Raw genomic sequence first — 27,999 nt, forward strand, 5'->3', positions numbered from 1 at the left:
GTCACACGGTCTGGACGCCCTTTTTATTCCTCCCTGAGGCCTGCGCTGCTCTTTGATGATTCGGCTGCTGGAGAGAAACATGAAGCTGCTGTTTGCCGCTGCCCTCATCGCGGGTTCTGTCATCTTCCTGCTCTTCCCGGGAGGATCCGAGGCTGATGAGAAGAAGAAGGGGCCCAAGGTCACCGTGAAGGTAAAGAGGAGCGCGGTGCCAGACATTGCGGATGCGTCTCACAGACGTGACCAGACGTGGCTGCGTGCATTGTCCTCCGCTCCCGCCGGGTAACGCAGAGGCGCCAGTGCAGCTGCATCGCACGCCATGGATGCCGGAGGCAGTGTCGGTGATGGGGCCGGCAGTGCGCTGTGCCGGGCTCCTCAGCCATGAGGGCGGCTATTGGCAGCAGTGTGCACGGTGTATGGCGAAACGGGCAGCGCTAATGTAAAAACGTCTGCAGAGGTGTATGATCTGTAGTGATCGCGGTAATAGTCTCAATATATCCCTACACAGAGGATCCAGATCACCTCTACTACAGTTACACGGGGCAGACTGACTACTGGCTAGTAACATCCCTGTGAGCAGAGTGCTCCGCGGATCATGTAGGTCTCCTGCCACCCCTTTTCTTGGACTGTGTTCACACCTGTATAGGAGAGCGGCTTTCCTACCCTCTCATGAAAAAGTTCCTTGCTTTTGTACAAAACTCATTAATGGGCAGCAATTGAGATAGACTAGACTCCCGGAGTCAGAGGTTAGTTGTGACCTCATTGGGGGAGCCAGGGATGTCCTCCAATATTTCCCTTGGGGGTTTACAGCAAATGTGGGAATTGCATCACTGGGGACCTCCCTGCAGCATATGTTCAGCAGTGGCCAGGGACAGATGCAATATACTTTAATTTTTCTCTAATAGGTTTAAAACGCCTCCGATGAGGAATATATATTTTTATATATCACATACACACACGTGCCAAAACTTGGGGGTTAAATCAGTAGTCCATTGTGTACATGAGTCAGATGTACTAATTTTCCTTTAAAATCTTTCATTTATCATATGTACTGTATAATTTTGAGTATAAGCCGCGTTGAAAAATGTGCTTAAAAACCCTAACTCTGCTCAACTCCCCTCTCCGACACCCCCGCAGGTCTTCTGTTCGACCCATCCAGCTATGTGTGTACCAGCAGTGGTGGCTGAACTCAGAGCCTGTGTGCCGGATGAATCGATCAGAAGACCTGGGGGGTGTTGGAAAGCAGAGTATTGACTTTCTTTTTTTTATGAATTGGGTAAACTGAGGTTGGCTGTACACAGGGGGAATGCTGGGTGGCTATATACTGGGGGCAAGGGGCTGAATACCTATATACTGGCTGAGGCTGTGATCAATGCATTTCCCATAGGCTTATACTCGAGTTGATAGGTTTTCCCAATTTTTTTTGTGGTAAAAGTAGGAAGTAAATTTAAATGGGAATCAAATTAAATCTACATAACGGGATGCCGCTATATAGAGTGAAGCCGTACCACTGAAGACTTGGACATTAGGGATGTTTTAAAGCATCTTATTACCTTATTGCCTTGATCCTGTGCATGTTCAAGATCTAACACTACACCAGAAAGGTGCACTTGGGTGAATAAAGTACCCACTTTTTTTTTTTTAATATTGTGGTGTGCAGTTTATTTTTTACTTTTACACCAGAGAGGAGATTTGAATATAATTACTTCATGATACCCAGTTCTTGGCATCAAGTGTAATATCTGAAGGGCATTAGATAATCCTGCATCCTCCCACTAAGCTCTGCCCAAGATATGCCAACCTTGCAGGGTTTCAGTAGTTACAAGTTTCATATTTGCGGGATCATTTTGGATCCAACATCTAGGACCCCACTGATTATGGGTCCCAAGTCCTTCCCTCTCAATAATGGTGAGAGCTGCCTTGTTCTTCTCTTTGGAACCGTGGACCACAGTATTGATGGGGGCTGAAGTTACATGTGTGATCAAAGCTTTATTTAGAAAAGGAGGTACTCTTGATCAGTGATAGTTGGACCCCCATTATCTAGTGGCTGTAGTATGCCCATACACATTGGAGCAATGTACATAAATGTTCTGAGGTTGTTACAATAATAATTAATACCCAGATGTAGTTACAGCAGATGAGGGTGTCCCTTTATTGGGATACTTTCAGTACTTTGTCTTTTACCTGCCACCAGCCCCCCTTTGCCCTAAACAAAGCCTTCTCATAGACCATCGGTTATCATTGCTCGGAGGTCCTTTCAAGTTCAGACTTGCAGTACTTGACTCTGCAAATACTTTATCCGCCAAAAGTGCAAAATGCCTTTTTGACAAATGGGGAAGATAAGACAGTTGACTCTCTGGACCTGGTTGTATTAGGTTTTGAATAAATTGAGTCAATTATAAAGTACATGGGAAACTATGTGTACAGCTAAAGTTTCTGTAAAAACTCTAAAGATTAAGCTTGTGCACGATGGTTGTTTGTGTGGACTAAAGCCACTTTATTTAGTTACATAGTGTTTTATTTTTACTGTTCTCTGCCAGGTATTGCCATTTAAAGAATCGACTTGTATAAATTTAGTGATCAACATGAATAATGGTTAAACTAAGCTGGTTATAGGATTGCAGGACGGGTGGCACTGACTTGTTTTCTTGACCTCTCCATAGGTGTTCTTTGATATCAAGATTGGAGAGGAGGATGTTGGACGTGTAGTGATCGGACTTTTCGGCAAAACTGTTCCCAAGACTGTGGATAACTTTGTTGCACTTGCAACTGGAGAGGTGAGTTGTGAAGCGGCAAATGTAGAAGCAAGTGTTGTGGCAAACGTCACATCTGCAGAAGGTGCTGCTAAAATATGATGAATCTACCGATCTATCTATAGATGTATGCCCACCAATATGTCTATCATGACTGAACCGGCCCATATACCAAGAGGCAATGCCCGCTCGTCCTTGATCCACTTTCTGCCCACTTGGTGTGAGGGTGGGAACAAAATACTGAAAGCTGGTATACTATCGACTCCCTTCATTGTACGTTTGGCTTAAAATGTTATTGTGTGTGACCAGCCTTGAAGTTAAATTACTTAGACCTCATGCACACAACAGTGGTTAGAAGTGTATCAATGTATCACACTTTAGTTGCCATAAAGTTAATTCTGTACAATTTTAATCACCTTTTGTGTATAGAAGCTCTAAAAATTATATATTGACATTTCTGCCCTTGCCTGTTAACCCTTTCACGACCCGTGACGTAATAGCACGTCACGGGTCGGCCGCGGGTGCATGGAGAGGGCTCACGCGCTGAGCCCTCTCCATAGCCGGTAAGTCTTTGCTGCATATTGCAGCAAAGGCTTACCGGTAACACCCGCGATCGGTGCTAGCACCGATCGCGGGTGTTTTCACCTCGATCGCCGCCGGCAATGCTGCCGGCGGCTTCAAAAGCATGGCGGCGCGTGGGCGCCGCCATCTTTTCGAGGATCGCCGCTCCCCGTGACGTCATCGGGGAGCGGCGATCCGTCGCCATGGTAACCTCGGGTCTCGCGAAGACCCGAGGCTACTTCTGGTTAACCCATGCATTACAATGTGCTATCAGCACATTGTAATGTATGAGGAGTAAAATCCCCATATACTGCCATACTGTAGTATGGCAGTATATGATAGGATCGTGCAGACCCCCTAGGGTTAAAGTACCCTAGGGAGTCTGAAAAGTACTAAAAATAAAAATAAAAAAAAGTTAAAAGAAAAAAAATTATAATAAAAAACCCTAAAAACTCAAATCACCCCCCTTTCCCTAGAACTGATATAAATATAAATAAACAGTAAAAATCATAAACACATTAGGTATCGCCGCGTCTGAAAATGCCCGATCTATCAAAATATGATAACGGTTTTTCACTGTGTTTAATCCCGTAACGGAAAATCGCGCCCAAATTCGAAAATGGCACTTTTTTTGTCATTTAAAAAAATTTAAAAATTCTATAAAAAGTGATCACAAGGTCGTACAGTCCTAAAATTGATAACATTGTAAACGTAATCAGAATCCGCAAAAAACGACACCACTCACAGCTCAGTACACCAAAGTATAAAAAAGTTATTAGCGCCAGAAGATGGCAAAATCCCAAAAAAAATTTTTGTACAGGAGGTTTTAATTTTTTTAAATGTATGAAAACATAATAAAACCTATACAAATTTGGTATCCCCGTAATCGCACCGACCCAAAGAATAAAGTAGACATGTCATTTGGGGCGCACAGTGAAATCCGTAACATCCAAGCCCACAAGAAGGCGGCACAAATGCGTTTTTTTACCAATTTCACTGCATTTGGAATTTTTTTCCCACTTCCTAGTACACGGCATGGAATATTCAATACCATCTCTATGAAGTGCTATTTGTTACGCAGAAAATAAGCCGTCACACAGCTCTGTACATGGAAAAATAAAAAAGTTATGGATTTTTGATCATGGGGAGTAAAAAATGAAAAGGAAAAAACAAAAAAGGGCCAGGTCCTGAAAGGGTTAAAAAAAATAATTAAAAACCTCTTCTTGTCTACTTTATTCTGTTGTAGAAAGGGTTTGGCTATAGGGGCAGCAAGTTCCATCGCGTGATCAAAGACTTCATGATTCAGGGAGGAGATTTTACAAGAGGAGACGGTACTGGAGGTCAGTAAATGAAAATATAATAAACTTATTACAGGGAAGAGAAAACATGTCTGATTAGTTTCTTCGAGCAGCAATGGGCCTGGAGCTGTACTACCTACAACCTTGATACAAGACTTGTTACCGTACAAACTATAGTATAAGCAGTTTTTCAGCACAAAAATGTGCTAAAAAAAACCCTGCTAATACTCAAGTGTATAAAAAAAAAAAACAAACTTAATACTCGCCTTTCCGACAACAGCAGGCTGCTGACCTCTTAGTCTATGCACTGCCAGAGCACACTGACCTGCTGCTGGAAGAAAAAAGACCTGCAGATGGCGTCGGAAAGGCGAGTATGGCGGTCCTCTCTGGAAGCTTTACTATAGTCCCAGGCTGCAATGATGAGCTGTAAGGTGTCTGTAATGAAGTTTTATTGATTATCTTTGGTCCCATTACAGCAAAAAATTTTGAAAATCCAAATGTCACTGAGAAAAAGTGTCTAGAACTACAATTATAAAATATACAGTTCCGACTTGCATACCAATTCGAGTACAAACCCAAGGAACCTATCTTGTACGTAACCCGGGGACTGCCTGTACTGAGTTTTATTTTTTTATGTGCTGGGCATAAAGGAGGGACATGGACTGGCTTTACACAATATAGTGGGTGGAGGCTGTGACCAATGCATTTCCAACCCTAGGCTTATACTCCAGTCAATAGGTTTTCCCAGTTCTTTTTGAATTGGGTACATCGGCTTATACTCAAGTATGTACAGTACTTTATATGCACAACTTTAATCTTCTACTTCTAACCTAGGAAAAAGCATTTATGGAGATCGATTCCCTGATGAAAACTTCAAGCTGAAGCACTATGGTTCACTGTGGGTGAGCATGGCCAACGCTGGAAAGGACACAAACGGTTCCCAGTTTTTTATCACAACCGTTCAAACTTCTTGGCTGGATGGAAAACATGTTGTATTTGGCAAAGTCATTGAAGGAGAGGTAAGCGCACTGACCAATATCTGATAAAAATTTAAAAATCTATCCAATGCAAAATGTCTGTTCAGGTGGTTGAAAAACTAACAACTGCTGAAATGACCAATGCTGTTTAAAGCAACGGAACAACTGAATGTGAAGGTGGTCAGTTCTGGCTGTACCTATTCGGTTTACAATATAAAAAGCATGTATACAGGCCCTATTCACACACCTTGATGGCACCCACCTGATTTTGAACTTTTCTAAATTAAAGATGGAGTGTTTTTTATCTTGGATCATATGCTGGAAACATAACCCTTGAATTTTGATGTGTTTGTACGAAGGTGTGAATCCACAAAGTGTTTTGTTTCCATTCTGATCTGCCATCATACATGTCACTTGTGACCATCACATTTTCACTTATTTGTATCTTTTTGCAGGATGTGGTCAGAAAAATTGAATCCACAAAGACAGATTCCCGAGACAAACCTCTTAAAGATGTGGTCATTGTAAACTGTGGGAAGATTGAAGTGGAGAAACCTTTTGGAATAGCTAAGGAGTAAAGTAATGTCAGTGCCAACGACACCAGACATTTCTCTTCCTTTACTGGAACAATTGGAGCTTGAAGAGATGTTTAACCAGTTGCCTTTGCTATGACAGGCAGACGGCTCTTCACCATCTATACAGGGATATCTGTAAAGATCAGAACTAATCTAAAAGTGACCAAAACAAAATTCTGCCCAACAGTGTTGGAGCTCCCAGTATCTTGACTTGCACATTCCACCCATTTGATAAAATTGTCCAAATTGGTTTGGGGGAAGACTTAAGAAATGTGTCCAATTCCCTGAAATAAATTGGTTTCTACAAAACCCGGGTATTGCTTATGAGTAATATTTTTGATTTTCCAGTCCTAGACATGAGTCAGCAGGTAACACTATGATCTAAAGAAATGTAGTTGTTTACAGGAAAATGTGATATAAAGTCGGCAGAGATCATTTAGGCTTCTGTCAGATTCACTGGACAAATCCATGTGATATGATTGGAACGATTGTCAGGATTACATGTTGGGAACACTAGTGGGAGTCGCCAGTTTTCTGAAGTTTGTGGAGGGAATAGCTGAAAACCTCTTGCTACAACAAGAACATTCAGTCTTATTACTTTCAGAGGAATGTTTTAGGTTTATTGTTGCTATAGTGCGGTGATGATGAACCTTTTAGAGGTCAAGTGCCCAAACTGCAACCCAAAACCTGCATATTTTTTTCCAAAGTGCCAACACAACAATTCAAGCAGTAACTTATTGCAAACTTCTTGCTCCATGCTATACCACAGCTTTCAATGGGCCTGATGGCACCAATATCTTTGTCAGAAGGAGAAGAAATTTGGATTTCCATTGGAGCTTCACCTGACGGCCCCCTGAACAGGAAGATTCAAGGGTTGTACAGAAGGAGCTCAGATGAGGTGTGGACAGGGTCAGGTTATCCTCTCTCTTCTTGCAGTCTCGGCTAGCCTGGGATGCTTCACATTAAAATAATGCTAAGCATGGCAAGTCCTGGGACTGCAGGACGGTCCATGTCTGAACTCTGCCATGCGGCAACAGCCTGAGTGCCCATTGAGAGGGCTCTGGCACCCACGCTATAGGTTGGCCACCACTGCTATAGTGTGTGGCTTTGGGTCTAGAATTACAGCCACACACTGTGGGTGAGATGGAATATGATTTGGCCACACAACCACCCTCCCCCACCCTTTCTCCCCATCCTGACGCACCTGGCGCCAGGAAAAACTGTGCCAAGTCTGAAAACTAACAAAAGTTCACTGGTTTCTTAGAAGAACATAGGCACGGGGAGGGTACCCCCATGGCCACCACCTCCAAAGGCTGTTGTGCCCCTCTTCGCCAACATGGCTTGGAAGTGGTATATTCACAATTTTAATTTTTTCATAGAAAAGCGAGTGTTGAATATGACACATTTTATCGCTAACAAATCCTTTTGAACCTCATACTACCAGTGTCCAGATGAGAAGGTGCATCCACACAGCGCATAGCTGTCCAGTGTTTCCATACATCCTTGTCAGTAAACTTGTTTCAATAATCTATTTTGGAATTGAAGCCGGTGCTTACAAAAGACATCTCCGGAAGATTAAACAGTTTATCAAGGTCACATTGAATGTTTAGGCTGTCCAATAATTGTCCCTAAGGCAGATGAAATATGTACACAGCTACAGTTTTTAACACCCACTCTCATATTCTTGGATGTTGAAGGTGGTGATGCCAGACCATGTTTGTAGGTTCCTGTCTGAGCATAGATTGTGTCCCTTACATAATCCATATTTCTCAATAGGTCTAGTCATTTATGACTTAGAAAAGTACAGCCAATATCCTAGGTCCAAATTGTATCCATTTTCTGACATGGTCACGGAACAGGATTGTTTTTTGACTTTTGCTTGGCTATAGAAGAATTCTTGTGAGTCTGCTGATATAGTCCTTGAATTACTCCTTGTAAAATTATGTCCTCCATCATATCTAATTTGGAAAAACAAATGTTACAGATATGTTAAAATTGCATACTTTTAGTTACATACGCAGAGAGACATGCACTTTTCACTCTAAAATTGCAGTGTCCATTGATACTGGTCATGATCCTAAAGGGCATCTACCAGCTCCCAAAATGTAGGGATATATTAACTTTTTTTGTTACTCTGATCTGCCATTTTAGGGAATTATATATGGAAATATTGTAAAATGCTCTACACAATGCTGGAATGAGTTGTGGATTGAGTTGGGAGTGATTAATCTCAATCGCTGCTGTATTGTGAGGGGTTCCTTGCTTCATATCACATGATGCATGGAGTCCGATCCTCTGCACTGTAGTTGGTCTGAAAGATGCCAGAACACTGTCTGTGACTTATAGACCACTTAAATTATGAAAAATACAGTATACTACACAGTTTACCATTATTACCCACTCTATGACATTAAACCTCTGAAGCAATTTTGTTATGTATTATATTTAGTCTCTTCCAACAACCAACCAAATACATTAAAAGGCATCTACCACCAGGATGAAGGACTGTATGCAAATGAGCCTGAAGGGCTCCACAGGGGCTACAGGCTGCTGGTGGTAGATGTTCTTTAACCCCTTAACGCTCTGCGCTGTAGCTCTACGGCGCAGAGGTATAGGGAATGTATGAAGAGGGCTCACGGGCTGAGTCCTCTTCATACAGAGGTGGGGGTTGTTGCATATTGCAGAAAACACCCACCGCTAATAACCACGGTCGGTGCTTGCACCGATCGCAGCTATTAACCCTTTTGTTGCCGTTTCGATCGTTGAGCCCCCGAACGTCATCGGGGGGCAGCGATTGGTTGCCATGGTAGCCTCGGGTCTTCGTTTGACCTGGGACTATCTGGCATCTGCAGATTCGTTACAATGAGCCAGTGGCTCACTGTAATGAATGAGCTGCAAAAATGCCATATACAGGCAGTCCCCGGGTTACGTACAAGATAGGGTCCGGAGGTTTGTTCTTAAGTTGAATTTGTATGTAAGTCGAAACTGTATATTTTATAATTGTAGATCCAGAAAAAAAATTTTTTGGCCCCAGTGACAATTGGAGTTTAAACCATGTTTTGCTGTAATTGGACCAAGGATTATCAATAAAGCTTCATTAAGTAGGGGACCGCCTGTATTGCAATACAGAAGTATTGCAGTATATGGTAGGAGCGATCTGACCATCTAGGGTTAAATGTACCCTAGATGGTCTAAGAAATAGTGGGGAAAAAAAAAGTTTAAAAAATAAAATATTAAAAATTCAAACCCCCCCCCTCCCCCTTTCCCTAGAACTGATATAAAACATAATAGACAGTAGAAATCACAGACACATTAGGTATTGCCGCGTCCCAAAATGCCCGATCTATCAAAATATAAAAACGGTTACGGCCTCCGAGACGGGAAATGGCGCCCAAATGTCCGAAATGCGACTTTTACACCTTTTTACATCACATAAAAAATGATCAAAATGTTGCACAGACCTAAAAATGGTAGCAATGTAAAAGTCGGCTCATTTCGCAAAAAATTACACCTCACACAGCTCCATGCACCAAAGTATGAAAAAGTTATTAGCTTCAGAAGATGGTAAAAAATTTTTTTTTTGTACACATTCATTTAATTTTTGAAAATGTATTTAAACACAATAAAACCTGTATAAATTTGGTATCACCTCGATCGCACCGAACCAAAGAATAAAGCTGAGGTGTTATTTTGAGTGCACAGTCAAAGTCGTAAAAACTGAGCCCACAAGAATTCCAATTTTTCCACATTTGGAATTTTTTTTCAGCTTCGCAGTACATGGCATGTTAAAATAAATAACATTATGGGAAAGTAAAATTTGTTACGCACAAAATAAGCCCTCACACAGGTCTGTACACGTAATAATGAAAAAGATGGATTTTTGAAGGTGGAGAGCGAGAAATGAGCGAAAAAACCCTGCGTCCTTAAGGGGTAAAGAGAAGATGTCACCTACTTTTTACCCCACTATACTAGCAACACCTACTGGTAGGGTTTGAAATGTCCTTTCTAGGATTCCCTCTTGCGTTAAAATTCACCCATTTAACTACAAATTAAAAAAAAAAAAAAAAACCTGTGAAAAAAATTCCTTGCTACAGCTATTAGTAACCTAATGTGATATTCTAGCATCCTCCTTGAGGTGTAATTTGTCTTATTATAAAAACCGTGCTGCTGTAAAGATGGCATCCCGGCCCCTAAGTTGGTCGCCCCAGCCCGACCCCGACCATTTCCCCCCCTCCCCCCGGTCACATGTATGAACCCTTGCTTAATTTGATACATGCGCCTAAAAAGTCGCAAAAAAAAGACCTGTATCACAATGGCAAATTTAGACTTGCATAACACTGCTGAAGTATCCCGACTTCAGCCAACTTTAAAAAGTCACAAATGATACATGTGCCCCACTAAATAGTATAAGCTTGAGGTATCTTCAAAACATAAAAGAAAACTGCGAGGGTAAAATGTTATGATGCTATAGAATAAGGCCACCATTCAAGTGATGCACAGATGACACTGGTCTTCCAGGGGATGTAACTATGTATGAAATGAGCTACTTATTCAATGTCATTCCCCCAAATGGTCAGCAGAGGGGGCCAAAGCTCAGCTTCACATTGTCCATTGTATAGCATTGTAAGACTTGTAAAAACTAGTAACTGGTAAGGGGGGGGGGGGACCAGTTGGGTACTAAACATCACTTAGCATTACATTACCCCTTTAAGACAAAATAGGAATCATATTAGGAAGTGCTGGAATGTGATCTCACCTTTTTATGTTTCATGCTACATTATTGTACATCTAAACTATGTATTTAAAGTGCACCTGTCACCGGGAATGTCACTTTTAGCTGGTGACAGTTTCCAATAGTCTACGCTATGCTGATTTGTGATGTTGTGGAGTAGAGGAAGAATGAGGAGATGCAGGGAAAACATGCAAATAAGTTTTCCAGGCCGAGGTAAGGAAAACCAGAAAGATTTACGACCAACCAGGTAGAAACAGTGCTGTCTACAGTTGGAAATCTGTTCCTTCTGGAATAAGCATACTGGTTTGGTCTTAATCCCACTTCATATCATAAGGCTTCCTAGAAGTCATGTTTGATTTGCATGTTTTCCCAGAATCCCCTAGTGGAGTGTTCATGGCTATAAGTCTCCACACACATACAGAGCAGCCTTAATTAAGGAGACACAGGCTAAAGCTGCCCCCCATACCCCAGGACTCACCACATGGTGCTGGCAGGAAACCAAATAAATTTTTTTAAAGTACTGAAATGACTGAGAATGCTCACAAAGGCATTTTTAAACTCATCATAGCATAAAGCGATTATCACCAGCAAAAAAAGACATTACTGGTGACAGGATCGCTTTAAATTAAAGCAAGACTCCAGGGACAATGTGCAGCTTTCCCTCATTGGACACAGGGTACAAATTGGTGCTTGGATTCTTAATTCTGACTGTATCTTTATCTCAGGATCATTCTCTGTATCGTACAGTCACATAGTATCACTGATTAGGGAAGGAAACACTTGGTACAGATCCCAGCACCACAATCCGAAAAAGATGGCCTTACTGTCCAAGTGCAAGGGCTTTGCACCGCACTTTTGTCGGGATGTGCATGTTCTTCTAGGCTAAGACTGCTTGCACAGGTATTTAAAGAGGACCTGTCACCAGATTTTGACCACCCTGCGTAACAATGCCTTCTGATAAAGGGTTACAAGTCCTCCCCATATCACCTACAATTAGCTTCCAGTGGGGCACTGTACCTTAAAGGACACCTGTCATCAGGTCTCTGCCACTAGTCCTGTCACCTCTACCTGTTGGAGCAGCTCACAAGGATCCCATCCCAGCCTTTATCTAGTTATTTCATACATTATTCATTGTAAAATCATCTATTCTTTATCATATAAATGAGGCTGGTCACATGGTCAGAGGCAGTGATGTCACCCCTGTTACCCCTCCCTTCTCCTCCCCCTGCTCATGTCTGTGTGTAATGTATAGTAAAGCATGGCTAGTGTGTGTGCTGCATCTGCTGACATGCTGCATCCTCCTAATATACAGGTGAGAGACACAGACATCAGCTACACATGAATCTGACATGTTCTGCTGTAACATGGCTGCCTGGAGCTGCTGTATCTCTCCTATATACACACACACATGCACACACAGACTGCAGGGGGCGTGGCCACCAGCACCAGGAAGCACATCATTATACAGCCTCACATCATTACACAGGCTGTCAGTCATGCACTGGGGGTGTGGCTGTGCCTCCCACTCATGAATAGAGTGGACAGCTTGAATATGCTAATGCTTCATTGGACATTTCACAGGTCATTTGCATACAGCTTTAGGACCTCTTTGCTTTGGTTTACAGGCATGTAGAGGGACAATAAAGGAATAGAGGCAATGCTCTCTAATGGCAGTTTATGAAAATATATTTAGTTTAGGGGGGTTATTTTGCATGACGGGTTCTCTTTAATTACAGATGTTTTTCTCATATTCAAATTAGCTTTTCTGACTCGTGTCTGGTATCTTTAACTATTCTCTCTCTCTCAGGCTTGCAGTGAACTATGCCCCATTATTCTGACTGACAGCTCTGTGTCTCTTGTACTAAGGGACCATCTACTAATATTCAGTTACAGACATATAAAGCTCTATGTACAGATGGGAAATATTGTTTAAATTTTTTTTTTTTTTACACGGTGCCTTGTGTTACATTCATGACATGTGACCAGTGACATCATTGCAGGTCCTTTAGACTTCTAAGAATATCAAACTGTACACAATGTATGTGATTACATGAAATCACAGCAGCCTCCATGGAGGATGGGGAGGAGTAGAAGTCCAAGGCTGCTGTGACTTCATATACATACATGGGGTACAGTTAGCTATTATTAAGAGGTTAAAGGGCCTGAAATGATGTTACCCTGGTCACATGACATGAACTGATGAATAGTAAGGAGGCATAAGGCATGGAGAGGATTAGATGGGGAGGGGACAGATGAGCAGGACACGCCCCCTTTGATGCCAGGAAATATAAGATAAGCAAAACAATCTTTTAGCTAAAAGAAGGCTGTCAGTGAGTAATTAGAGCTCTATAGGAACCTCTCACTGGCTGCATATTGGCAAACGTGGTGACGGGTTCCCTTTAACCCCTTAAAGGACACCTGTCATCAGGTCTCTGTCACTATTTCTGTCACCTCTACAGGATCCCATCACAGCCTTTATCTAGTCAATTTATACATTAATCATTATAAAATCATCTTTTCTTTTTTATGTAAATGAGGCTGGTCAGAGGCAGTGATGTCACCCCTAATACCCCTCCCATCTCCTCCCCCTGCTCATGTCTGTGTTTAATGTATAGTAAAGCATTGCTAGTGTCTGTCTCTTGTGTATAGGAGTATGTCATACAGACACAGGCTGCAGGGGCCGCCAGCACCAGGAAGCACATGGAGGAGACATTACATCATTATACTTCACATCATTATACAGAATGTCAGTCATGTGCATAGGAGTATCTCATACACACACACACACGTTGCAGGGGGTGTGGCCGCCAGCACCAGGAAGCACATGCAGCAGCCATTACACCATTATACAGGCAGTCAGTCAAGCACTGGGGGTGTGGCTGTACCTCCCACTCATGAATAAGCTGGACAGCTTGAATATGCTAATGACTCATTGGACATTTCACAGGTCATTTGCATACATCTTTAGCACCTCATTGCTTAGGTTTACAGGCATGTAGAGGGACAATGAAGGGATAGAGGCAATGCTCTCTAATGGCAGTTAATTTTAAGGTCGCAGGATAATATAAATCATCCTCATCAGCAGGCCGTTGCAGCAGGAGGATTTATATCATCTTCGGGATCGTGCTGGCACACTGGAGACACTGGATCGGCAGCAGGAGACCGGCTGTTACTACAGCTGCATCTGCCCGACGCGGAGATAGCTCCATGCCGGGCATTTTAACTCCTTAACTGCCGTGATCGAGTGCAAACGCAGCAGCTAAGGACAGAGACCAAGGGAACACTGCCCCGACGATCGCAGGCTGCCGGGGGGTTGCCATAAACTGGATCTAATAGGCGAACTGTCAGTAAATCACTGACAGATACAATATATTGCAATACAAAAATAAAATAATTGAAATGACCCCCCCTAAATACAAAATTGGCATCTTTGCCTCTGTAGTGACCTTGGCCAATCATCTATTACATTATTATACCCCTTTTCTCAGGTGTATAAAAAAATTATAAACTAAACTAAAAATTGCAATTTTAGTGCTTCCTATCTCCCAAAAGCATGCAATAGAAAGCGATCAGAAAGTCAAACCAACTAACCGCTACCTTTTCCCGCAATAAACAAGCCCTAATAAGCAGTTATAGCTCTCAAAATATGGAGACACTTAGGCAAATGCAGTTTCCATAAAAAAGTTGTTTTTATTTGCTAAAGTAGTAAAATATAAGAAAATCTGTACATGTTTGGTATCTCCTTAACCGTACTAACCTATAGAATAATTATATCATGTACTCATTATACTGTGCAGTGAACTGAGTAAACGTTTAAATTAAAAACAAGTGTCAAAACAGCTGTTTTATTCTGTACGGTTGCAGGAAAGGGTTAATAAATTTGTATCCTTATGCCATTTTTACCATAAAAATAAACCCATTGGAAAGTACAAATCGTCCTGCAAAAAAAAAACTGAGCCCTTATATGCCCATGTCAGAGAAAAAATAAAAAAGTTATATCTTTTGGAATTTGAGCAGGAAAAAAACATAAAAAGGTCTGTGTCCTTGAAGGCCATTTTAGGCCGTGCCAAGCGACTGGTACTTGTCTTACCTGTGTCTGGAGGTAAAATGTACAGATCCTTGTAAAATCCTACTACTGCTTTATGTGTCAATTTTGAGCTGCAGAGAAAATCAAAATGAACAAGTCAATCATGTTGCTAAAGGCCCGGATATAACTGGTACAGATGTTAAACCTGAATGCTTAGTTTTCTTTTCACTGGTTATCCTGGCTTTGGCTAAGTAAACAGAAATCCTCTTATTTTGCTGCTGCTGGTATCATAGTTTTCTTTGTTCTTGTTTATTCACTTTTTTTTCTGGTCTAATTTATCATAAGGATTTTTTTATGGTGTTATACCTGTCAATTCACTTTTCTGTTCCTGTTTTCCATTGGCCGCAACTTTCGTTTTTCTTGCACCTTTTTCCGCCTTACATTGGGAACAACAAGAATTTGCTGCCATAGATTATTGCCTTTTTTGGCACAATTTAGCCCATTAGCACCAAAACAGTAACAAATCAAACATGCACATCTGCCCTGCTTAGATAAATAGGGGAAAACCTGAGGCAGCAAACAAGTAATTTTAAGCAACCTATGAAATAGGCACAAACAAGGCAAAAAACACACCAAAAAAGTTGTAACAAAAGAGAGAAGAAAAAACTATGATAAATGACCCCCATGGAGTGCAGATCATAGGAGCAGATTTGTTGGTCTATGATATGGATAGAATTCTGGTTTATGAAAACTAAATCATAAGTCTTTTCACTTTTTTAATAATATTTAATAATTTAAATATTATTAAAATGTAATAATATATGACAAAATGTCAGTAACATATCTACAATGTAGGCAGACATGCAGTTGCTACAGCGCCTATGTGTTAGGGGCCCTGATCTAATGCTTTTACTTCCTAACATTTTTTGGTAGATTGTGCTAATTTGGGGTGGGGGAAGGATGAGGGTAAAATTAAAAAAACATCTGTCTTGAAAACATACACAAATACTCCCAAAAAGACAACAAAAATTCTGCAAAACGAATTTGTCTCAAAGAGGTTTCAATGTATTTCTTGGCTCACATTTGTTAGATGAAATTACATATGTGACCACTAGATGGTGTAATGATTTAGCAGATGGTCAACTATCCAGTGTTATAACAATCTTAGGGTGGTGACACACATGGCGTTTTTAGGCCGTTTTTGGGACGATTTCAGATCGGGAAAAAATGCATGCGTTTTTGGAAAATGCATGTGTTTTTGACGAGTTTTTGAATTAAGATAATTGGTCAAACCTGTCAAAAACGCATGCGTTTTTTAACGCATGTGTTTTTTATGATCTGAAAACGCACTACTAAAGTAGTAGAGACTTTGTTTTCTAACAAATGGCAAGATACAATAATAAAGATTTTGGTAAATCTGACAAAGCATAATTACATACTGTATAAATGTATGTCATTTTGTAAATTAATTAATGAATAATAAGATAAGAGAAAGATAGTCGATAAGAGAAATATAGCCATTTTCCTGTTTCTGCCAGACAGACCAAACATGAATGGGCAGATGACAAATCCTTGGAAACTTTCACATTCAAACACTGAGCAAACACTTGTCTCCTACAGTGTTGCATCAGAAAAATGGTGAGATTATTTATTTACTTGCTTTTGGATATAGAAACCTCAGTGGCAGTAAAATGAATGGAACCAGCAGTGACTATGTAAATGCATTAAAAAAACTAAGAAGCTAGTATTTACTCCACCAAAATGGCTGGGGTCCAATTAGACTGCAGTTCATATATTTCAGTTGTCTGTCTTGACAAACTGTTATTGGGCAACTTCTCCCATCTTCCTTTGTATTGCCATTTTTTATTTTTAGAAGGGGTTGATCTATCTAGCCATTTTGTTTTGACTGAACACCAAATATAGCAATGACTTATACTCACTCCAAGCTGCAGTTCCTTTTGCTTTGTGGAAAATGTTTCAGTTTGAGAAAATCTAGCAATTCCTTAGGGACATCTTTGTTGAACCACAAAACACCCTAAAAAGAATAGGTTTAAAAAACATCATCTTTAAGGTGCGACATAAAATGAGAGAACAACACACCATTTCCCAAATGTCAAGGTCATTGTGTAGTCCTATGTAAATAGCAGTATTTTTAAGAATATTTTATACATGGTATATACCGTATATTCCGGCGTATAAGATGACCTGGTGTATAAGACGACCCCCCTACTTTCCTGTTAAAATATAGAGTTTAAGATATATTCGCCGTATAAGACTACCCCTTTTCCAACGCATACAAAACACCGGTAAAAATTAAAAAAAACAGATTTGAATTTAACATGGTCCTTTTTTTAATTTAAATTCTTATGACATGCAGGTATATAGCAGGAAAACTGTCGCTCATAAACATAAGGCATACAACAACAACATTAGCATCGTCCATTTTACTGTAAATGTTACCATACTGTACCTTAAATTTTTATTTTATTAAATATTCCATGCCATGTACTCAGAAGTGGGAAAAAAATTCCAAATGCAATGAAAATGGTGAAAAAACGCATTTGCGCCATTTTCTTGTGGGCTTGGATATTATGTCTTTCACTGAGCGCCCCAAATGAAATGTCTACTTTATTCTTTGGGTCGGTAGGATTAAGGGGATACCAAATTTGTATAGGTTTTATAATGCTTTCATACATTTACAAAAATGAAAACCTCCTGTACAAAAATAATTTTTTTTATTTTGCCATCTTCTGGCGCTAATAACTTTTTTATACTTTCGTGTACTGAGCTGTGGGTGATGTCATTTTTTGCGAAATTTGATAATATTTTCAATGATATCATTTTTAGGACTGTACAACCTTTTGATCACTTTTTATAGATTTTTTAATATTTTTCAAAATGGCAAAAAAGTGCCATTTTCGACTTTGGGTGCTATTTTCCGTTACGGGGTTAAACGCATTGAAAAACCGTCATCATATTTTGATAGATCGGGCATTTTCGGACGCGTCGATACCTGATGTGTTTATGATTTTTACTGTTTATTTATATTTATGTCAGTTCTAGGGAAAGGGGGGTGATTTGAAATTTTAGGTTTTTTTTATTTTTATTTATACTATTTTTCAGACTCCCTAGAGTACTTTAACCCTAGGTTGTCTGATCGATCCTACCATATACTGCCATACTACAGTATGGCAGTATATGGGGATTATCCTCATTCATTACAATGTGCTATCAGCACATTGTAATGAAGGGATTAAAACGAAATAGCCTCGGGTCTTCGGAAGACCCGAGGCTACCATGGAGACAGATCACCGCCCCGATGACGTCACGGGGAGCGGCGATCCCAGGTAAGATGCGCCGCTATCTTTTTTCACAGCCAACGCTGTGAAAACCCCTGCTAGCACCGACCGCGGGTGTTACCGGTAAGCCTTTGCTGCAATATGCAGCAAAGACTTACCGGCTATGGATAGGGCTCAGCCCGTGAGCCCTCTCCATACAGCGCGACCGACCGCAGCCGTGAATACACGGCGGGCGGTCGGGATTACCGGCGTATAAGACGACCCCTGAGAAGACAGAAGATTTTTCTGTCTTCAAAAGTTATACGCCGGAATATACGGTAATGTATTCTATAATACAGAATAAAAATTTAAATGAGATAATTGTAAAAGAATAATGATCAAAATTATAGAACACTGCAGTCACACGTTGTCGTAATCAGCTTTGAGGTGGTGTTAGGTGCAGCTTTGTTTATTTAACATGCAAATGACATGAACTGAACAAGTGAATGACATTTGTGGAACAGGTTTCCCCTTCAAAATCAAATTCACCCGTTCAGTTCATGTCATTCACCAGTTAAATTAACAGAACCACCTCAAAATTGATTGTGATGCAGTAACTGCAACGTGTGACTGCAACCTTTGGGATACCTGCAAGTTATTGGTGTTAATCTGGCACCTGGTGCTAATTTCCTTAAAGGGGTTTTCCCACAAAGACAAGTTAGGCCCTATCCATAAGATAGTGGGGTGCTATCTTGTGGTGAGACCCCCACAGATTGCAACTCCTACATATTGTGTTTTCGCGATCTGAGGAGGTCTCAACACTGAGACCCTCACTAATTAGCAAGTTAGGCTCTATCCCGTGGATAATCCCTAACTTTTCTTTGTGGGAAAACCCCTTTAATTATCTGACAAACCCTATTCAGCTGGCAGGCAAAAATTCCAGTTTGCACTGACTTAGCAAAAAGTGCCGTTCCAAAGTGACTAATACCCTGGTTTTCTACATGAAGGCCAATGGGTGACCCTATTAGCCTTAGCATGAGTTCCACAACATCGCAAACAGTTCCCTAAGAAGACTGGTCACCCTCAAAAGACAATTGCAAGAGATGGTAGTATAATGCAGAGAATCTCTATGGGTAATTGTTTCAGAGTGGCAGCAGGAATTGCTCACCAGTTTAACACTGAACAGGGTAAGGATTTGTCTTGACGTTTAAAAGCATTTGGACTGAAAGTGCACTCTCTAGTGACCAAAATTCACCTTTGCCGAGGAGCATGTTCTGTGGACAGATAAGTTTACACTATTTGGATCTGATGGGAAATGTTATGATCATCGACAAACTGGAGAAATACTGTACCCAAAGTGTGTAAAGAAGTCATTGAAATGTAGTGGAGGAAGTGGCATGGTTTGGGGAATGTTTCTGCAGCAGGGGTTAGACCTCTCATACAGCTACATAGCAGAGTGAATGCAAGTGTGTATCAGAACCTTCAACAACAAACACGTGGTTACTTCTTTGCATTCTTGACTCAGCCAGAAATTTTCATGCAGGACAATGGCCACACAGCAAAACGGGTAAACCAGTTCCTTGAAACAGAAAACAATGAAATGGCCAGCCCAGAGTCTTTATCTAAATGTGAGAGACTAGTGATGTCCTGTCGCCTCAGATGTGCTAAAGTCATCCAAAGTAAAGGCCAGTGCACTTCCTACTGAATGGTGACTGTGTGCTGCAGACATTGCTGTTCTCCAATTAGGAGCATTACATTTTTTGCAAAATAAAGATTTTATGTTTATATACTTTGGTAATTTTGTAACACTGTTCTAATGGCATTGTATACCCCCTACAATAATACTTTGGAAAAAAATCAAGTGACCATACATTGTCCCACATTTTTTAAGTGCTTGCACCAGTTTTTTGACATGCCCCACAATTCTGCAGCATGAACAGAGTGCACCAAAAAAAATGGTGCACACTTCCCAAGCAGTGCAGGGGGCGCCAGACTCCTGAAAAAAGTGCACCACAATTCATGAATCAGTTGCACCTTGCGAAATTCATATAATGCACTCTGCACAGTTTTTGATAAATGTGAGCCTGTGTTCTCTAATTTTGATCTTCAGTGTAGGTAGACTGTGAGTATACACAAGCTCATATAACATGAAACAAAATTCACTATTATCGAAAATTGGAATACATACATATAAGATGAAACTGCCCTTGCCAATATAAAATGCTATTAACCTCTGTAGCAAGAATAAATAAATTTAATGGAACACTGCTTATCAAACCATATGTAAACAGAGGTGGGATTCCAGATATACAGATAAATAACTGCCAGTGCTGTTATAAACCATGCGATGTTTTTGTTTAGAATCAATAAAACCAGATAACAAAGTGTATCACTTTTATTTAATTGTTTATATTTTATGATTGCAAATCAGAAAACGTTATGTAAAGTTTTATATTTTCTGTCTACGATTATACTGCAATGGCCGCCTCCTTGCCAGTGCTCTAGAAGTAGCATCTAGTATACAAAAATATTTTAACATAAAAACCTGATTTAAATAATGTAAATTTTCTGGTGCCATTTCATATTTTAACCAGTCTATCGGTCTTTTGTCGACAAAAGTATGTTCCATACATGCTTGAGAGTTTTCTATTGCTAATCTAATATCAGAAAAGAGTGGGAATTGTCTATGGAGGGAAATGTGTTCTATGTGCAAAAAATCAAAAACAAAACACTGGGGGGAATTTATTAACGGACTTGCACCACAATTTTGGCGGTTCAGCACAAAAAAAAACTGTAAAAAGCCTTACACCACATTTATTAAGGCGTTTTAGACCAGTTTTTAGCCATTTTCTGACTTGTCCGACTGAGGGGACATGGCCACTGGGGTGTGTGGCTTGGGTTAAAAGGGGCGTGGCCTATTTGAATGTACAGTGCGCCAAAAATTGTGACCTACTTTAAAGTGGTCTAAACTGGAAACCGACAGTCTTATCCTGCACCAGATTCATTAATACAGTGATAAATCTGGCGCAGAAAATGACTAGGGTCTTCCTCCATTAAACTGACGGAACCTGGGACACATTGATAAATCCCCCCCATTGTGCCTGAGCCCTAGGATTGTCTTTAATAACGTCATTATTATTGTGGAACTTAAAGGGGTTGTACGGCCATAGACCAGTCGCGCCTGCGTGGTCCCAACTGTGTTCCGCACCCACTGTAGTCTCCAGCCTCCTGTGTGCGCGCATGTGTGCCGCACTAACTTGCGATCTGTGGGGCCAGATTAAGCCAGCAAAGCATAATGGTGTGCATGCAATTTGTGCATGTTCTACAGTACAAGTGCATAGCCAATAGCTTCTGCGGTGTGCATTTTGTACATGAACACGGACTGCTCCGAGGGAGCAGAGTATCATAGGACTTGAAGTCCTCAAGTGGAGCGCATGTCCAGGCAACCAGGAATAAAAAGGTCAAAACCTTTACAGAAAACGATTTGCCACAGCAATTACACAAACATAGGTCTTTAATAGTTACTATTTTACTATTGTGAATTCAGAAGCTCTCAGTTCCCTTCAAGTACTGGTGTCTTCTTCCACATCTGCTAATACAGAACTTCATGAATCACTTTCTGTTAATGTAATGGAACTTCCTTAGACCTTTTCTTTGAAGCATCATGTTGTACAGTAAAACGCTCCTTTTGTCCTGTGCTTTCTGTATATATGCCAAGAATAAATATGGTAGATCAAATAGCAATGTTTTTCTGCTTTTAGTTCAATCAAACCACTTTCCACCTGTTCAAGATTGATAACCTATGCCAAGATATCCATGACTTTACAAATCTGTTTTTGGTAGAAATCACCAATATTCTTTTATCTATGGTGCGGCCACACAGTTACTCAGTGGTACTGCCAATCCGGAATCAGAATGGTTGGATTTTATCAGCTACCACCCTTGCTTCCTCTACTTCAGTTATACCAGGAGATGCCTATTTTGTATGCAATAAGGAAACACACCATCACATGGCAGATTCCAGAGAGCCACTAAGATTGTTGCACCCCCTATTTACCAGTCTAAAAAAATAGCTTCTTCCACAGTAAATTCAATAAAGGTTCAGCAGCCAGTAAAACATCACTAAAAGGCAGGAGGGAAAAATGCATATTGTACAATGATAAAGAAATAGTGGATAAGAAATACTATCTTACTTGAATGTAAGCCTCTAGTGATTGACGCCTTTGCTCTTGGACCTTTGACATCCAGTTTGGAACTCGTTTAGGTGGAAAATCAGGAACTTTACATGTTTTCTTGAGCTGCAGAGACAAGATTTTCATCCAATTAGTGCAATACTTTGGAAAGAGCAACTGTGCTCATTGTAACAGCCTGTGAATCTGCAGCACGTAGGAGCTCTGGAAACACCTACCAGAGACCGTCAGGCTCAGTAGAATAATTAAAAAAAATTGGTTTTAGAAGGAAGGAGGCCATCACAGCCTCATCTGCCCTGAGACATCATCGGGGAGCGCAGATCCGTCGCCATGAGAGCCTCGGGTCTTCCAAAGAAGGCTATTTCGTTTTAACCCATTCATTACAATGTGTACATCATAGGATCGATCAGACAACCTAGGGTTAAAGTACCCTAGTGAGTCTGAAAAATAGTAAAAATTAAAAAAAAAGTTTAAAAAAAAATTATAATAAAAAAACCTAAAAATTCAAATCACCCCCCTTTCCCTAGAACTGATATAAATATTAATAAACAGTAAAAGTCATAAACACATTAGGTATCACCGCGTCAGAAAATACCCGATCTATCAAAATATAATAACGTTTTTTCACTGCGTTTAACCCTGTAACGGAAAATAGCTCCCAAAGTCGAGAATGGCACTTTTTTGCCATTTTGAAAAATATAAAAAAAATCTATAAAAAGTGATCAAAAGGTTGCATAGTCCTAAAAATTATAGCAATGAAAACGCCGTCAAAAAATGACACCACCCACAGCTCCATACCCCAAAGTATGAAAAAGTTATTGGTGCCAGAAGATGGCAAAATTTTAAAAATTTTTGTACAGGAGGTTTTAATTTTTGTAAATGTATGAAAACATTATGAAACCTATACAAATTTGGTATCCCCATAATCGTACCGACCCAAAGAATAAAGTAGACGTGTCATTTGGGGCATACAGTGAAGCTGTAAAATCCAAGCCCAAAAGAATACGGCACAAATGCGGGTTTTTTTACCAATTTCACTGCATTTGGATTTTTTTCCCCAGCTTCCGAGTACACGGAATGGAATATTAAATACCGTCACTATGAAGTGCAATTTGTTAAACAAAAAATTAAAAAGGTATAGATTTTTGAAGGTGGTGAGTGCAAAATGGAAGTGAAAAAAATAAAAAGGGCCAGGTCGTTAAGGGGTTAAAAACAACATGCAAGGATGTCACCTATCAAATCGGATAGAAAGAGAAAATACTTACCAGTTTGTGAAGTGTATGAAATTCACTATATCGTCGATCTAGTGTATGTCGACGACCATTGAATAAAACATCTAATTTGAAGACCTAAAAAGAAATACAGATTTGCATTAGACCATAAATAGAAGATTCAGAATAAGTGTGGAAATCAAATATATGTGAACAACCACGATAAAGAGATTCATTCATTTTCCATAGCTTTCTCTAGAGCAGAAATATTATCTAAGGGAAAAAAGTTTATAGATGCCAAAGAAATAGGTGATATGTATCTGTGGGTGAGGTTTGGGATTCTTTAGAACCCAACATGACTGCCTATTTTAGAGGGGGGAGCCAGTCATCAGGAAGGCCATTTTTACACAATGACAGGTTCCAACATCCACATGTTAAAAAACGTCTTGCATCTGAACAATTCCCCCGATTTTTAATAGTTTCATTAACATTAAAAGCAAAGTCGTCTTCTCCTCAATCCCTAGTTCCTCCTCCTCAGTCATTGTCCTTCCCTCTCTCAGCCTCTCCCAGCTGCATGCAATTCTCATTTGAACTGCCCACCCCTCCCAGGACTCACCACACGCTTCTGGCAGGGAGTCAGGTAATGTTAAAAAAATATATTAAAAAGCACTGGAATTATTGACATGCCAGAGTCTATTGGAAGCTGTCATCATGTCAAAATGACCTTCCTGATGACAGGTTCTCTTTAAGCTTTTATAAGAATAGAAGTCATCCCAACTCCAGAAGTTGTGTGTATGGGGTAATAAAGGAAAAGTCAGCCCGGGCCTTGGTTATTGCAGTAGTCATAAACTAGCAAAGTATGGCCCTGAGCATAGATTTGGATTTTAACTGCTAAAACATTATATAAAGTAGCAGTCAATTAAAGGGTCACGTCTCTTCATGTTCTCATTCAGCTGTGGCACCAGACGTCACTTTTAGGTTGCTGTTTATTTACAGAGCCTGGTGATACCATTTTTTGCTGCACAGACTTTTAACTGCCTAAAAACTTCGTAAAACTCTTAACAAACGTGGTGCAAGGCATTTCAGTTATTTTTGGCACAAATTATTTCAGATTGATAAATCTCCCCCATAGTAATATGAAAAAATGGGAATGATGGCCCCTTGTAATACATACATGTACCTGTAATAAAACATCATTTAAAATAACATGTATATTTGTGGAAAAGTTTGGTGGATGATCTTTTGCATCACCTTTATTGGTATACAATAAAAGCTTTTATTTGGACTACAACCAACTATAAAGATGTAAAGCATTATAAAATGGTATTCATGCCCAACAAGAAAATACACGTAGATCCCACCGCTGTGACCAATGTAGACTATTGAGTCCCTGCATCTAAGATGTGTGCAAGATCAACAAAGATGATATTTATTTTTTTTAGATGATGTTGCAAACCACAAAACTTGAACAACATCAAAATCCCAACAAACACAGCTATTATGTGTTCTGAGTGACAAGCTGGATAACATGTTCATTCCTGTTTTAACTTTTGACATTTGATCTAAGGTCAGATCATGTGAGGGACCTGAATGCAGATTCTTTTGCTCGGTGAACAAAAACAGGCCCCACACCCAAATGCTGAACAAGGAAAGTATGAACTTCTTCCTTACCTAAGAAAAACTCACCACCCTCTTACAATGTTATGTAGTCGATCCACATCCCTAACGCTTAACATGGCCATGTTTCTCTTAAAGGCAGTTCTGTCTTTTGTGAAGTAGTAAACACCTCATAGACCAGTATAGGCTAATATGATGTGGATTTTCCATCCAATCTGCATCATTTTACTGTATTAGCAAAGTGTATGTGATTTTAACAAAGGAGAAAGGAAGTGCAGAAATGGACCCATGGTGCAGATTTTATTTCCAATATTAATTTATGGAATGGATCTTCATTGTACATTTATGCCTTTCAGTGAGTAAGGCAAATTAAATTGGTTGTAGCATAATAGAGCATAACAATCTGATTGGTGGGGGACCTTCCTGCTGGGAACCCTATGAATTATGAAAAGGGGGTCCCATTCTCACTACTTGATGAAACGGCAGGTAAGACATGCATCCTGTGGCCACCTTAACAATACGATAAGAGCACCCAGCAGTAGACTATCTCCAGCGCTCTCATACAGTGAACTGATGCCCGGGTGCTGTGCCATTTAGATAGATACTCTCTTAAAATTGAATGGAAAGGCAGGATGTGTGCTAGGCCTGATACTCCATCAATTAGCGAGACCTCTGTTCCTGTTATCGTGGGGACCATTTTTTGTTTGTTACCCTTATTCTGGATCTTTAAAACTAATTTTACCAAATTCTTTTACTGTGAATTTGATTAGGTTCTAACAGCAAGTTAATTATACAAAGAACCCCAAATTATAAAATCTATGGACACCTTCTCCCTATCTTTGTTCTCCATGTGTTGAGGCAACAGAAATTAATCCTACTCCCCTAGAGGTAGTATGGTAATATGGCAGATGACCACTTTATAACATGCAGGATTTCACACGGATCCTTTTCATAACTAAGCACAATTCCAGATTGTCAGTGTAGCTTCTTAGAACCTATAGAGTAAACAATGTGGATTTTATGTACACCTTGCAGCATATAACCTGATCTGTATGCAGGAAGTACTAACAACATTTTGCACAAACTAGTTCTAGTCCTCAGCCTTTCCTAAATATTATCATTAATAATAATAATAATATTTTTTTATTTATATAACGCCTACAGATTATAAGAATTATTATTACTTAGGAAAGGCTGAGAACTAGAAAGCAGAGTGGTGACGCATGCCCTATGTTAAATGTGCACCAAAAAAAGTTGGTGCACTCTGTCGGAGCAGTGCAGGGGGCACCAGATTCATGAAGACTGTATGACACAATTTATGAATATGGGGCAACCTGCACACACCATGTGGGCCATTGTCTGCCGTTTAGAATGGAACAAGAACCAGACAGCTCTGTTCTCTGTGTAGTGGCTGAACCAGGTTACTGCAGATCATCTTCTATTCATCTGATCAGGAGCTAAACTGCATTGACTTCAACCATGGAAGAAAGAGCTGTCTACTTCCTTTACCATTGTCTATAAGCTACTAGTAACTAGTGGGTGTTGGAACCCACTAGTCTAACATTCATAACCTACTCTTAAGATCCTCCTTTATATGCAAGCTGGTTTCTGCTTTACCGTGTTATTATCACAACTATTATCCATTAATTTATTAGAAATAAAAATTTTAAATATTTCTAAAGCTGTTGCACCGGGGGGTAAACTTTTCCATTGGCACCCGATTCTGATATAAATGCTGCTATAAATCACTGTACTTGGCATGTCTGTAATTTCCCATCTGGTCGGTTACAATAGTCAATCTCCAGGAAATTAATTCTGTTAACATCAAAGTAATCTGGATAATTCATTCACTCACTGGAGGGCATGCACTTGTATCAAATGAATGCCACAAAAGAAGATCAGAAAATAAGTTAGAGAAAAATAGAATATTTTATAATGAAGAAGTTTGAGCTCTATTTTTCCGTCATGTCATAAGGATTTTTATTACATCAATTTCTTCTTTGGCAGTGATAACTGTAGACATCTCATATAACAGTTTTCCAACCAGACGAAAAGTTTTTACAGAGATGCAAACCCTATGGAAAGCATATTCGCTTTGCAGAATAGCAGCAGATCCCCAGGAATAAATCATCACTAAGAGTTAAATAAAGACTACCGGTATTTATTGCTTCATAGTTTAATACCCCGGGTATTTCGGGCACTCTGTAGACCCTAACTTACTTTATCAGTCATAGGTTGTCTAATATAGATACAATGACGACTGAGATGAGATGCTGCTCACTCAGGATCCCTTTCCATGAGCTATTATAGAAAGTGAAGGACTTGGTATCGCCATTGCATTAAAATCCATTTCCTAGCCAATGATCTGTGAGTTTTTCTGATCCATTAGTCGTTTGCATTCAACATTGTGCACTCCGGTTTCTGTTGATCCATTCCAGAGTTTGCCCTAACTTCTGCAGGAGAGGCTCAAGAAACTCTATTTATATTGCCTCCTCCTCAATCAACTGGGAACCCATCTTCTTTGAATTGGATTCTCAGTACAAAATAAAGCACAAATAAAAACATTCACAAAAAATACTGCATGTTTTGGGGTGTTTCTTGGGCCAATCTTTACATAGTGCAGCATCTACAGGTGCCATCTTGAAAAATTGCCAAATTATGGAAATAAATAAAAAGTTGAATACAATTGACACTATGTTTTAAAATATATAGAGCACATACAAAGACATCAACATATGAACACATTGAAAAAAAAAAATTATAATGATTGCACCTGTCATATA

At 40.0% G+C, this 27,999-nt stretch overlaps 2 protein-coding genes across 2 annotated transcripts in view; one reads left to right on the plus strand and one right to left on the minus strand.

The window, feature by feature from the left end:
• On the plus strand, positions 1–6,470 carry PPIB (peptidylprolyl isomerase B). Its single transcript, XM_072147937.1, has 5 exons — positions 1–190; positions 2,661–2,774; positions 4,558–4,651; positions 5,444–5,628; positions 6,042–6,470. The coding sequence occupies exons 1-5, from the start codon at positions 56–58 to the stop codon at positions 6,162–6,164; spliced, it is 651 nt and encodes a 216-aa protein (XP_072004038.1). The 5' UTR covers positions 1–55; the 3' UTR covers positions 6,165–6,470.
• Positions 6,151–27,999, minus strand: part of SNX22 (sorting nexin 22) — a 23,624-nt gene continuing 1,775 nt past the window's right edge. The window contains exons 2-6 of the mRNA XM_072147938.1: positions 23,654–23,737; positions 22,392–22,496; positions 16,861–16,955; positions 14,984–15,051; positions 6,151–8,119 (exon numbers count right to left, since the gene is read on the minus strand). Of these exons, the coding sequence (XP_072004039.1) occupies positions 8,010–8,119; positions 14,984–15,051; positions 16,861–16,955; positions 22,392–22,496; positions 23,654–23,737 (462 nt within the window). The 3' untranslated portion in view covers positions 6,151–8,009. The remainder of the gene's footprint in view (positions 8,120–14,983; positions 15,052–16,860; positions 16,956–22,391; positions 22,497–23,653; positions 23,738–27,999) is intronic.

The sequence above is a fragment of the Engystomops pustulosus genome, chromosome 4, assembly GCF_040894005.1.
Source record: "Engystomops pustulosus chromosome 4, aEngPut4.maternal, whole genome shotgun sequence".
NCBI classification, from domain to species: Eukaryota; Metazoa; Chordata; class Amphibia; order Anura; family Leptodactylidae; genus Engystomops; species Engystomops pustulosus.